The sequence below is a fragment of the Rhineura floridana genome, chromosome 2, assembly GCF_030035675.1.
Source record: "Rhineura floridana isolate rRhiFlo1 chromosome 2, rRhiFlo1.hap2, whole genome shotgun sequence".
NCBI lineage: Eukaryota > Metazoa > Chordata > Lepidosauria > Squamata > Rhineuridae > Rhineura > Rhineura floridana.
In genome coordinates, this window is record NC_084481.1 from 111124332 (window position 1) to 111139083 (window position 14752).

Below are 14752 nucleotides of genomic sequence, written 5' to 3' on the forward strand. Positions count from 1 at the left end.
TGTACAATCATTAATGCTAACTGAATGCAACAGGGCAGTGGCTATAGGTAAAACAGCTAAACCCTTTGAAAAATGTAAGGTTACAGATATGCCTTAAGCTACTTACATTAGGAATATGTTCAAATTCCACCCAATTCGGATTTGGTACCAAATTGTCCATTAATCAGCTTATTCTCAATCGCTGAGGATCTGATTTTAATGTAGCAAATTTCCATGGCTATTCTTGAAAATGGCCTTTAAAAAAATCCACCTCCAAAACATTGATTGCAAGAATGATAATTTTATATTTCCTTCAAAATATCAATATTTCCTTTAAATATACCAATATTAATATAGATATTTTTCTGAGCAGGAAAAAAACCCACAAATTGGTAAAAGCAGCGGCTAGCAGATACAGAATGAACTTGAAACAATTTCAGCCCATTAGGTCGATGGAATACTTTTGAACTGGCACCGGCCAATGGATCCCATCCCTAATTTGCATTCAGTGGTTGATTTTCTAGTGACTTCAGCTGAATTACTTATGGCATAAGAAAACAGACAATTATTTGGATGTTTGTGGGTGGCTCAGACTTCCATTCCACAGCCCTGCCTTTGAACAAGCAACACGTTCCATTGGTGTATATTATTGCGAATTCCAATATAATGGGTTCTCCTCCCTGCCCCCAACCTTCCACTAAGAAATTCATGCGAAAGAATACAACTGGGACAACATTGCATTGGAATTTAAAATCCACATCCGCTTTTCTTTCTGGCATGACAGCTTCCATATGCACTCATGGTTGAAAATGCTGTCAGAATCAACTCTTAAGAGATATGAGATTTAGGACTAGCTGCTTGATGGAAGCCCTGCATGAGTTTTCAGCAAAATGCAGCCCAAACTTTGAGTCCATGAATATGAACCCATATGGGTGACCACATTACCTTGGGATGAGCTCACTTACCTTGGGTAGTTTGGTCATCTGTATTATTCTATGAAGGAAGACTTTACCACACATCAGGCAGAAATATGACGTTAAAATTGTGACTAAAGTGACATCTGTTCTACCCCAATCTACAAAACTCTCTGCTGAGTTTGTCCTGCATTTTAACTGAATATTATCCTGTACTTGTATAAGACATTTTCTGCTTGTTTGGGTAGATATGCAGTATGTCTTGAATTCAGCTTCAAAGCTTTAGAATGGCTCTTTTTTGAAAGAAAGAAAGAAAGAAAGAAAGAAAGAAAGAAAAGGTCATTTGCTTTTAATGCATTCCTGAGGCCTGGTTCCTGCAGCCATTTTTCTATCCAGGATTTAGTGGAACGGAGAGTAAATTGTAGCCAAACTCCTGCTTCTTCCTGGATTGAATATGCATTGAGCTGGCTTCATGCCAGTGTGCCCTTCTGTTCATTACTCAGGAGTCTGTGCTGCAGTTCCATGCTGAAGGATCCATTCAATAGACAGGCATGACAAAATGTCTGAATGCATATTCTCAACATCTGCCTGCCTGTTAGCAGCAACAGTATTGGCACTGGCTTGTCCCATACCACCCCACAACAGGTTTTTGAGCACTGATTCTTCATAACCCTCTGCTTCTTGCCCTGTTGAGATGGCAGAAAGAAAAGGTTAAGATGCAATCTAAACTTTATGCTGTTATGGCCCTCTGCAGCCACACTACAGGGCCTCACTACACGTGAAGTTAACAACACAATTAGCTTTAAAATAGTGTCTGTGTGTTTTAAATGACATACCAGACATGGGCGGAGGGGATTCTTATCAAAATCATGGAGTGAGGGCAGGGGAGGTTTAAGAGCTGTGCCCTCCCCAACTGCAATCTGACATACCTGGTACAACAGCTAGCATTAGGGGGGGAAACTCCCATTAGTGCCAGTGGGAGTTTTTTTTCTTAGCCATGCCAGGCGGATGTGGGTCTGGGGAGCTGAATTTCTTAGAGATTACATTTGGGGGGGAAGGTTTAAGCCTCCTCTCCCCACATGGTACACTCTTAATAACAATCACCCCCTGCATGTCTGTTATTTATTTTTGTTAAAAGAAATGATGTGATTGCTAATTGCTACTCACATCATGAAATCATGGCTAGTTACGCCCTCAACTAATGGAAAATAGATTTTCACTAGCAGTTGGGGGTGTAGTGTGCAGCAATAAATGGGAACGGATGTTACCCCCTAGAAATTGCCATTAGTGAATGAAACCAATGTGTCTACCAATGTGATTTGTAAAAAAATCTGTTGTGATTAAAGCCATTGGAAGCCCAAAGGAAAATATGCACATGGCATCTGCTCTGTTTCTGGCCGGGTCTGTAGCATGCAACCCAAATCATAGGGTTTCTAGAATAGGCAGATAATTTTTTTTTCAGTGACACACATGTACCAACAGTGGAAATCCAGTTGTGCATAACAATACACTTGCCATCTTCATGTCACTACAGTCCTCCATGCCATCTGTGAGGACAAAGTGTGTCTTGAGGGAAACGGCATGGGTTGAATCTCTGGGAAACTTTGATTGTGGGGCTGGATGTGCTCTGCGAGTTTGGTCTGATCCAGTCCAGTCCCTGAAGTATGTAGACATGCCCTAGGAGGAACAGCTTCATAAACAGAGCTATCAGCACTTCTTGGCTTACAAATCATTTGCAGAGTCTGAACTATTTACATTTCCTGCTCTGTATTTGCATGCTGCATTCTTCTCTTTACTACCCTGCGTGTTGCATTTGCCTATGCACATTTCATCATTCCTGTTAACTTAACTGCATTAATTTGCTTTCCTATAATGAGCTGACTTCTTTATTAATCCTGTCTTGAATTACTTTAAGCCTCTTGTAATCATGTTTTCTTTTTTTCTAATGTTCTTGTTTTCTGTTGCCTTAATCTTGTTCCATGACACTTCCCACCTGGTGAAGTTCATGAACCAGGTATGTGACTTGACTTCCGAATTCTTCTCTTTCCATCTCACATTAGTGTGTGCAGGAATGTGAAAGTGATGGAAGAGAACAGGAGAGCAACACATTACCTTAACATTCACATTTGTTTTCACTGATGCAGCCTCTCTTTCTCTCCTTCTGTCTCTTTTTGATTAACAAATTGTGATATTTATTGTTCATTAGAACCGTAGAACACCTTGTCATATGGCAGGCCAGACACTTAGCATATATGAACCAGGGTTTATCCACTGATTTCTGTGGTCTTATGGATGTAAGCCAACCAAGAATCTGCTATGGAATATTGTAAAGCACAGGATTCCTAGCTGCATAAGGCGTTCGACTTTCCCGGGGAAATACCTGCTCCAATTACATATTTTTAGTGGTGAGTTTGTTTTGGCCCATACTTTACCAGCAGCATTCTGCTGGTCAATGACCGAAATAAACTAATTATTATTATTATTATTATTATTATTATTATTATTATTATTATTATTACCACCAGCAGCATGGTGATTTCAAATATACTCCTTGTGAGATTAGTCACTATTTTCCCTTCAGTACAAGGGTTTTGTTTAGGCTCAGTGTACCCTCATAACCAGCATACTTAGTATCATTCATGGTGGGGTTCGGGTTCATCATCCAGGAGAAAGTCCTGCCCTCTTCTCAGCACAGGGCACCCACACTTACCAAACATTATGTTTGTTTGCCTCTTTTTAGTTACAGAACTCCCAGCAGTTCTTTTCCTCTCTTCATGGAGTTAACTTCACTTCTCTTACGAGTTCAGTAGATTCCCCACTTGCCTTAGTTATGCTACAGCATGCTACTGACTTTAGCCTTCAAGGTCAGTTGCTCTCAGTCACGCGTTGAGCCTCATTCTGCCTCCCCTGGCCATCCCTCCCCCAAATGCTGGTGGGGAAAGACAGAACATACACATACCTCAGCAGGCGTCTCCTCACGTCCCTCACTAAATTGTGGATCTTTACTGTTTCAAACAAAACAAGAGTCCATTAAGTGGTGTAGTATAAGAAGATGTGGAGAATCCTGTGCAGTTATCAACAGCCTTTGCTGATAGAAACTGGCTTCTGTCAGATTCTCAGACCTGATTCAAGAAGTAGTCTGTAAGTCCAGCTGATGCAATCCCAAAACCACTGCTGGCAATAGAACACTTTATTGGAACACCTTTTTAAAGACTCCGGAAAAAGCTCTTTCTCTTGCTGCCTGCTCCCCAAATGTTTTCTCTTCTTATCCAAGGGCAATCCTTCCCTCAGCCTATCTCAATCCAGGATTTGGTTAGTGTACTTATCTCAATGATCTACGCACACCCCTAATTGCCAGCCTTCCTTCCTATTATTAGAGGATCACCTTTTGCCTTGCCCCATCTGTGTTCCAAAACGCTGGAAAAATGAAAATGCTCTCCCCAATCCACCATCTTCTCATTCCCTGGATATGTCCTGTTTAAGCTGTCAACTAATAGTTGAGGTTCTTTGGTGGAACCCCTCATAGACAGCTAGCAGTAGATATGGGGTCATTTGGGGTGTGGTGGAAAGCCCAGAGAGACCAGCATCGCAACAGCCAGGAGCTGCTGAAGTCCCTTTGAAGTACCAAGGGACGACAGACTCCTGCAGCTTTGCCCAGCTCTTACACATGCTCTAAAGATAAAATGAGAATTAAGTCCAGTTGAACTTGAGTGATTCAACCTGTAAATTTGTAGAAAAACTGAGATACTTTAGCTGATCCCTAAGACCATAAGCTTTCAGATGCATTTGGCAAAATAAAATAATTACTCTTCCACGGATGAAGTTTACAACAGACATGAATTTTCTGTACAGTGAACAGTGCATTAATTTTTCTATAACAGGAAAAGCATGCCATGTTTATTAAATTTTAAGCCTGCAGGCAGGGATCTGCTTGTTTTTATTCATGTACAATGCCTAATACAGTATAGCCACTTGTATAAATATTAAATAGTTTTGATGCCATTTTTATGTCTAACAATAGCATAAATGATAGTCAAATAATATAGGTAGATTCACACATGAACACACACACACAAAGTGTTGGTGGTCCATATCAGAAGAATATTTTGCTTCTAGCAAATGTTGCTTCATGTGCTACTTATCTGAAAGGGGGATAGCTATCCATGTTCAGAAAAGCAACATGTGAAGTGATCCTGAATTCCATATATCCAAAACATATATGCATATTTCCATAGGGTGATATCCAACTAAGCCATATTCAGAATAGACCCACTGAAAACAATGGGCTTAAATTACTTAAGTCTGTTGATTTCCATTGGTCTACTGCTCTGAGGAAGACTTAGTTGGATATAACCCCTATGTGTTTAAGAAAGGGACAAATAGATTCAAAGAGTCTCTATACACATTTGTAAATCAAATTAGGCTGCAGTCCTATATATACCTAGCTGGGAGTAAGTGTCACTGAACTCAATGGGACTTACTTCTGAGTAGACATGTTTATCTAATATTATACAAAACAACAGATGTCCCATTTATTTATAGGCCTCTCCACCTCATTGTTTTCATATATGCATGCTCTTTCTTTTCTCATGTTGGCCTCCTTCCTTTTTATTTTAAACAAGTTATTAATTTGTTTTCCCTTTTAACCAAACTATCAACTACATATTTAATCCTTGACTTGCAAGAGTTTAAGATTGTAACCATCTTGTATTTCTTACTTGTCTTGTCTTCCTTTTTCCCCTATTGACACTCCCCACCTCATGAAGTTCATGAGCCAGGTATGTGACATGACTTCTGAATTCCTCTGATTGTCTGAAAGAGTTGTGTGTATGGGAATTCAAAGGTGGAGTCAGGAAACAGGAGATAACCATTTAAATAATTCTTAACTCTTGCTTGGTTTTAATTTCTTTTCCTATAACATTCTTGATAATGCAGTTTAATGTTCTTTACGTGTAAGTATCTGGGGGAGAGGAAGCATCTGCAGGTGTCTGGAACAGAGAGGGATAAATGGCATAGGGTTTTCTTGAATGGGAAGCTAATGGGGGAACTAGGCAGAATCAGGGAAGAACTGAGACCTCTTCACACATTATGATGAACCTAAGTAGATAAGGATGTGGTTCGCTATCTCATTCTGTTCCATTTTTCAATTCATCAAATGGCCTGCCAGTTCCTATTCACTACAAATTGTGTTCCGCTAGTTATCGTGATTCCCAGTTCTCCCTTTCTTTATTTTTTCTCCATTATTCCTTATGCTGCTGTATGTTTATATAATATATACAGCAGTAGCAGATTACAAAAATAATTACATAAATAATTAAGTAATTCGCACCGCAGATTTTTTAAAAAAATTACGGTGTCGCTTACATCCGCAAATGCACACAAAGAGTGGGAACCTGTTCGACGATGAGACAAACTTGCTGATAATCCTAGAATTCGATACCAAATCCGATTTTGTGAATACTCAACAACATCCCTATAGATGGAGAGGGGAGCAAGATCCCACTCAGTGTCTTTCGTCTTCTTTCCCTCAGCACAACACATGACTTACTCAAGTCCCATTGGTTTCATCTAAGACTAGATCCAACCCATTGGCCTTTTCATACTTTGTGCTGAAAGTGAATAGCAGGTGGTAGCTTGGTCAGTGGGGGACAAGCTCCTCTCTCCTCCACACACACTTTCAGTGTGACATATGAAGAGAGCTAGAGACTAAGGAATTCCTCGTAAATGGTTTCAGTGTATTAAACAGTCATGACTTTGGGGGGGGGTTGTATGGAAATACTTCTATATTCATGAGTGAATACTCTTTGTGAGAGGACATGGTTGCAAAAATCCAATTTTATTTTTGGTTTTGTTACTCTCTTCATTTATAGCTTCATTCTCCCTGAGGCACAGATGGATTCAAAGCCCTTTTCTGCAACTGGAGTTGGTTTCCATCTTTGGGAGTGTAATTGCAGCCACCGTGCAAAGAGTACTACATGTTACAGACCAAATTTATTCTTGTAACAAGAATAGATTTAAATGGAATATTTTTAGAATCCAATTAGAGTATTGCAATGTTACAGACCAAATTTATTCTTGTAACAAGAATAGATTTAAATGGAATATTTGTTAGAATCTTTGCTAGTTTCTTGCTTGCATGCCTGCATACTAAAATATTGCAGTGAAGATCATAGCTACCCTGAAATTGACCAAGCAGATTTTTTTTTATTCAGAGTATGAAAAGCTTACTGTGGTGCAAATTACTATGAGCAAAGCATATAGATGCACATTTCCTACCATAGATGAGGTCTAAAATGGGTTAACTAGACCATCAGCCCAGAAACAGAAAGAGGTGTGCTCATTTCTGAGTTTCTTGGCTTCTTGGAGATGGTCCTGTGCAAGATCTTTAGTACTGCTGTACTCCAGATGAATTAAATGATACTTGCATTTCTTCTGGATCACGTTGTTGACATGTCATCACATGCATGATTACAGCAAAGAAACTTTTATAAAACATGATGGTGAATTCCTCTTGGTTTAGGCTATGTTGACAAGTGAATGACAAAACATGTGCCATATATCTGTGTACCTATTTACCTGCTATTTGCCATTCACCTTTGTTGACTCCCCATTTGTCTGCTTTTACATGGTCTTTTAAATGTTATTAATTTCCTTTCCCTTAACTCCCCTCCCTGCTTCCCTTCTGGACTGTCATAAAAGGGTAGAAACAGAAGAACATGTTCTTCTTGTTTCTGTTCTCTTGCTGTTTGTTACATCTTGTTCCATGACACTTCTCCCCTGATGAAGTTCATGAGCCAGGTATGTGACATCACATCCACATCCTCATACTGGTTCTGCTATGTCCACAGAACGTCCATAATGTGTGTGACTGGGATGCTGGAAGAGAAGAAACAAGATCAACAAGTACTATTAACCAACAATCACTTCTAGACTAGTGTGTTGTTTCTTGAATGCCCCACATGCGCAGCTGCGTTAACCTGCTGTATTTTTTCCTCCTGACATCCCCACGGCTTCTGGTGCCTGTGCTGCACTACGCTTTTTTTAACCAGTATTTTTCTATTTCCTTTCACCCATTCCTTGTACACCTGGTGAAGCCCAAGAGTGTTTACATGCATATTCTTTCTTCCTTTATTCTTTCCTTCCCATCGCTGCTTGCTTCCACTTTGACACCTCTGGAAGAAGTCCGTGAAGAAGGTATGTTGTTTCCCCTCAAGGAACTCTTTTTCTTTTCTCCTCTAGGGCAGTGCAAATAGGATTTGAAAATATTTTGCTGTGCAATCTTATGTGTTTTTTCCTTGGAGGTAAGGGCGCTTCCAGACTGTGGCTATTTTGGGGTGGGATTCAATCGCCTATCAGCAAATTCATGTCATGCAATTATACTTGATTGGGAGATCTTGCACAACAAACCTGCTTCCCCAAAAGATCCAACTTTTTTGCAATAAGAAAAGTGACAAGAAAATGCACTGGAAAGTGTGGGATAACACGTTTTGATGCAACATCATCTAACATCCCAGCAAACAAATCAGAATGAATGTTCATTAAAATAGCCAACATTGTGTAATCTCCCTGCAAACAAATCAGGGTGAATACTCAATAAGTACGTTGTCTGAAAGCACCCCAAGTCCTTCTGTGTTCAGTGACCTTTACTCCTAGAGTAAGAGTACATAGGATTGGAACCTTAGGTTTCATGTAATGAGGCAGAATGTGCAACACTTCAATAGGAGTTTTTCTTAACAAATTTTCATAGGAGGTTCCGCATATACACACTTTTTCAACCTAACCTACCTCACAGGTTTGTTGTGAAGATAAAACATGTAAGCTGTCTTGAACACCTTTGAAGAAAGGTGGGATGTGCATGAAATTAATTAACTAAATGGAAAGTTTGCGTAGATAAATCAATTATATAATCTTCACAGTATGAAAAGGGGCCCTTAAAAGTTTTTACTGAAGAATGCAGCTCTAAGATTCTGAGAAAGAATTTCAGCTGTCGTGCCTTGAAACTAGAGTATTCAATGCATTTAAAAGCAACCTTATTTTCAGAGGGTGAATAGATTCTGTCCTTGAATTACTGGATATTGATGTTTTAGAGGGTCAGAAGGATTATGAAGGAGGGAGGGTTTACACCAGTGATTGTGAAAATTTCTGCTAGCTCTTGCTTGTTGGATGATATTAGTCCTGAGGGATGAACCTAGACTCATAGCTCCCACCCCCAGGCAAGGAGTGCCCTTGGCATCCCTCCTCTGTTTGTTCAGCTTTTGAACACCTTACTTACGATCATTTGTAGCCCATTTCACAGCTTTAATGCACAATTTGCATCACATGCATGATCTATAACTCCGTCATGTAAGTTGATAAATGTGAACATTAGGATGGGGAAATGTGAACTGTATATATTTCTTTCTGCTACTGAATTTATAGCTAATTTAATTTATTTAGGTAATGCATTTCTACCCCACCTGACAAGGCATTATGCTCTTGTAAGGCAGCTTGCAAGAAAATGTTGAAACATATAAAACATCAAAACATAAGAATACTATGAAATACAATTTCAAAATTAAAAATCAGTAGCAGTTAAAATTTCCCAGAGCAGCAAATTAACTAACTACAGACCTCTGGCGCCTGTGTATAGTTGGTACCCAATTCCATTTCTAAAAGTTGAGTAGATAGTCTGTTACAGGAATGCCTTGAGCTCTGTGCTCCTTAAATGTGGTGTTCCAGATAAGTAGTCATTGTGGTTGCCTTCCCAATATAAACCATGTTATAGTTCAGAAATATACCAAGAAATTTAAAGCATGAGGATTAGGATCCCAAGAACCAGGCAACTTGTTCTATATGCCCAGAAGGTTTTGGATTGTGTTGTGGGTTGGCTACTGTGAGAACTAGATGCTGGACTAAAGAAGCCATTAGTATGATCTAGCAGGCTCTTCTTATATTATATTTTTATGTTATAAATAGTAGTCATATACAACCTCCAAGACACATGTCAAACAGCTTTGGAAACCAAGAGGGCTATTAAAAAGGAGTTTATATTTTAATAGATTCTATGGTTAATATGACAGAGTTATAAAAAAAATCCTTTGAGCATTATCTATGATAATAATATTTCCAGATTTTAATATTAATGAGGGAGTTGTTACATATTTAAATAGGTAGAGGTTAGTTAAGTTGGTCAAGCCATACTGATTTTTTGCTAGCTGATTACCTATCCTGTATCTTTCCCAGGACCACTAATTTCAAAACTCCTTTCTGCTTTGATAAAAAACAAGAGGATGCTGATAACAGGGCAACCCATTTGGCAATTTCTGTCTATTCTATAACAAGCCAACTAGCAAAAAACTGTTATTGTAGGCAGGCATGTATACTTAGGACCCATGTGGCTGAACACAAACCATATGTAATATATGCCAACTGCATAACAAACCCACAGTATTCATAGCCCTAAGCAAAAAAAAAAAAAAAGAGAGAGGTGTATCTGTAGCTTGAGAACTGTATTGGTGGGTCATTAGGTTATAATCTGCCAGGAGACATTTATGCAATTTTCATGTGGGTCCCATGACTAATAACTATCCAGGGACTTGAGACCCATAATCTCATAGTTAGTTACTGAGCCAATATTCCATTACTTTGTCCTATTAAACGGATATCACAGGACAAGATCATATACTATGCTTTCCCCCCCCTCCTTGCGATTAGTCCTAGCTGTCTTAAGGTGGATCTATTCCATGAATAAGGTGGATCCATTCCATGGATAAAGAGGAAGTGGGAACTAGTGATACTGGATATGATCAACAGCAATTCCTGTGATCATGATGCCTGCTAACAATACTTTTGATTTAGCAAGCTTCCCTGGACATGTAATTTTATTATGTATACAGAATTTTACATTCTGTTGATTTTATCTGTATTTTTGATAATTTTATTATGTCTACCTGTTTTTAAAGTTTGTTGATTTTGTTGGCATTTTTTGATAAATATGTTAAACTGTTCTATGTAAACCTCTTAGAGATTTTTTAAATTAAGTGGTCTATAAATTATGTTAAATAAAAAGACATTTAGAAAATAATGCTTGGAAACAAGTGCTACCACAATTTCAGAAACTGCTACTGGATATATCCATTAGCAATTTTACATTTTTATTATGTGTGCTCTCAATGCACATTGTCCATCACAGAGTCATGCCTGGATCCAGTATTGTCACCGGAGGCTCACTTGGCTGTGGAGTGCCTATTTCCAGCTCAGAATGGTTCACCAGCTTTGACCCCTTTTGGACTTAAATGATTTGGCCAATGAACTGCATGCTCTTGTAACTTCCAGATAGGTTTATTGCAATATGCTCCACATAGGGCTGCCCTTGAAGACAACCTGGAAACTTCAACAGCTCCAAAATGCAGCAGCCAGATAGGATTCCCTTTGGAATCCTTATAACCCCTTGTTATAACCGCCTCCTTCCCTACAGACCCTCTTGGTGTTAAAATTGGCAGAGGGGCCTTTTTGGTCATTCTGGCACCCTCAGAGGTTTGGGGGATGAGGTGGCGACCCTGAAGAGGGAATTCTCTGTGGCAGCTCCTAAACTGTAGCATTCCCTCCCCATAGAGTGCATCTCGCACCTTCAGTATATAGTTTTTGTCATATGCTGAAGATACACATTTTTACCTAGCTCTTTTTTAACCTACGATGTATATTTTAGGACCCACTCTGTTATCTTAACTGTAATTTGTTATATCTGATTTTAATACTGTATTTTTAAATTAGTGTAATTTTAAAAAAACTTTTGATGTCATGGTGGATAATAAGAATAATAATAAGAATAAATAATAATAAGAAATAATAAATGAAGAAGAACAGGCTGGCCCCTGCCTCAAGTAGCTCACAATTAAACATGGCATTTGTCCAAACATGAAAGTCAGGACTGTTTAGATGGAGAAAAAATGTATTGTATGACCTGGCCCTCCGAAATTGACATTTTTTACCATTTCTTATCCCCTATTTCAATCATAGGACACAATTTTTCTTCATCTTCTTTGTTTAAACAGCACAGGAGGAAGTGGTGGTTTTAGGAACTGGAAAGTGGGAAGGGGAGAGTCAAAGGAAGGAGGGTATTGTGGAGCACATTGACTGGATTACTTTCTTTCCTTTCCTTTTCATCTGTAGGTGGAGAAGAAGGCATTTTCTAGTACATAATATGATGGTGTTTTGGTGTCATTTGCAGATAGAAAAGAGAATGTGCTAACATTTCCCCCCTTTTTGCTTTTAATCCTCACCCACTATAAAACCAGGAACTGTGCAAAATCATCACAGTTGCAAATGTAAAACCTTTCATGTTTCCATATTGTTAGAAATAAGAGTCACATCACCAGCACGCACCCCTGCCTCCAGTCTATGTTAATTCCCAAGAAAAGTTAAACAAACAAACTCTGACTTAAGGCCAAACTACATCTGACATGCAGGTTTTTAAAAAAATGCAAATAGCATCAACTGGGGGAGCCTGATAATTATCAGGGTTGCAGTAGTTGGGAAGGGGGAATTTAATCCTCCCCTGCTGTGGTCCTTAGAAAAATCTGAAGGGATTTGCATTGGGAGGAAAGTCCCCACTTGATGCCATAGTTTGGCCCTCATTCATGCCATTGATGATGTTTCCTAGTACAGATCTGAGGTTTTCGACAACAGATCAATAAAAAGACATTAGGACAGAATAACAACATTCCCTACTGATGTGTTTTGATCCATTCTAAATTTCAGATTCTGAAGGGACAATTCAAGACATTTCTTAAATGAGATTGCTTGCTTCAACTCCCTTTCCTCTTTTTAAATCTCATGCTTACTTTCCAGCTTTTTTGTTGTTGTTTTAAAGCAAAATATTAGAGGCCTCTTTCTTTTGGCAGGATCACTGTAGGGATTATGTTCTTGCAGAACAAGAAAACCCGAGATAAAATAAGGGGCATCAGAAGAAAGGATTTTGGCATGATGATTGGGTTTGTTTGTTTTATCCAGTTCCTTGAAGAACAAGAGAAAAGACTATCTTAAAAATAAACTGTAACCTTGAGACTAGTCTCTATGCATACACTACATTGTGTGTTGTCATGCGCTTGAAGATTTACTGTTATTTTTTAAAAAAATAGAATCAACTTTTTTTGGTATTACTCTAATCTGGTATTCTGATATATGTTACTTTTTTTATTCCAGGATCAGAAAACTAACTTTAAAAAAATGTTCATGGAATTATTCCAAAATAATCAACAGATGCCCAAACTTATGGGGTGATACTCAACATTAGCCATACTCAGAGTATACCATTAAACTCAGTGGGCTTAAGCAACTAAAGTCCATTGATTTCAGTGGGTCTACTCTGAGTATGACTCAGTTGGATATCACCTTATGGGTGGTCATTGTGCGCGATGGTAGATGTGGCCATTTGTGAGAAACAAATGAATAAAAAATTATATGAACAGGGGGTTGCTTTTTGTTTTTGTTTTAATCTACGGTGCATTCTAGTAATTTGCTGTGTTATGGGGGAATAGGAATATAGTAGTCATTCTTTGACATAAGGCAGGGATGGGGAACCGGTAGCCTTCCAGATGTTTTTGAACTCCAGCTCCCATCAGCTCCAGCCAGCATGGTCAGGAATTATGGGAGTAACAGTCCTTAAAGATCTGGAAGGCCACAAGTTCCTCACACCTAATGTAAGGGACTGGGGGGAAGAGAACTTTGTGTGTTTCTGAATAACATCCATGAAAGATTGTTTGGTGTGATTTGTCTTTTAGTTCCTACATTTTAAAAAAGCGATTTCAGATCAAAAAGCTCACTGCTTAATAGATGAAAAACGCATAAAGGCCTCCAAAAACTTTCTACTCTTCTTATTATAAGCAAATGCACTCAGCTTCACTGAGAGCATTCTCTTAGCCACTGATGAAGTTCCAACAGGATGGGGTTAGGAAAGGGAAGAAGAAGAATAGTCCAGAACATGAGACAAACACAAGTTAGGTGGAGAAGGATAAAAGATTAATTGGGAACAGAGCTTGGAAGATTACTTTTAAAAAGTAATAAATTACAGTTACAATTACATGGCCCAAAAAAGTAGTAATTACTGTTACAATTGTAATTGCTCTGAAAGTAACTGATTGCTTTGCTTTTTCTCAAAAGTAATCACTACAATTACATTTCAGTTACTTAAAAAAAAAAACTGCCTACAAGGTGCTGGCCTAAAACAACAACATTAAAAATAAACACACATACAGAGGTAGTAGAATAATTCTTTTTATCCATAAGATAGCAATGGTGGTCTCTCCACTTGTAAGGAAGGTGGGGAGGGAGGCAGAGGACACTACTCAGATCTTTGCACGTCAAACCAAATGCAACCCCCCCCCTCAGCCAGCAAGCATAATCTCTCTCATTTAACCACCTCCCGGACCCTGCCCTGCCCTCAACTAAGGGACACTCACCTAAGCAAACATTTTCCTCTGAGATGCAAAAAAAATTAAAATACTGCAAATGCAGCAGAGTAGTCAGAGAGGGTGGTGGAGGCAAATTTGTGTGTCAAGTGCAAACACAGTATACACACACACACACACATTGTCATTCACAGTTCTTTATCTCCATTCTGCTGCTGTCTCCTCCTTTATCCATGTTCTTGCCCTCTGGCTCCTTTTCCCCTCCACTCCATTCTTCACCACCACCATCCATTTTTTAAAACAATTGTTTTCTCCACTCCACCCCATCTCACTCTCCACCTCGTCCCTCGTTGCCTCCTACCCACCCACAGAGCATGAGGGAAGAGCGACGTTACACAGAAGCCCAGTTTGAGGCACCTGATTTTCATCCACAAATCAGAGGAGCAGATTTCCCCTGCTTCCCCCCCAGGT

The 14752-nt window shown here is 39.0% G+C and overlaps 1 protein-coding gene across 7 annotated transcripts in view; it reads left to right on the forward strand.

Annotated features, from left to right (window-relative positions):
* TNNT3 (troponin T3, fast skeletal type) overlaps positions 1–14752 on the forward strand; it is a 60965-nt gene that overhangs the window by 20828 nt on the left and 25385 nt on the right. For 4 of the 7 annotated variants that reach the window (XM_061610150.1, XM_061610155.1, XM_061610151.1 and 1 more), the window contains one exon: positions 8073–8087. The exons of 2 other annotated variants lie outside the window; for them this stretch is intronic. In XM_061610150.1, coding sequence (XP_061466134.1) covers positions 8073–8087 — 15 coding nt within the window. Of the gene's footprint in view, positions 1–7679; positions 7692–8072; positions 8088–14752 lie in introns of all 7 variants that reach the window. One more of the 7 variants, XM_061610156.1, reaches the window with a different exon arrangement.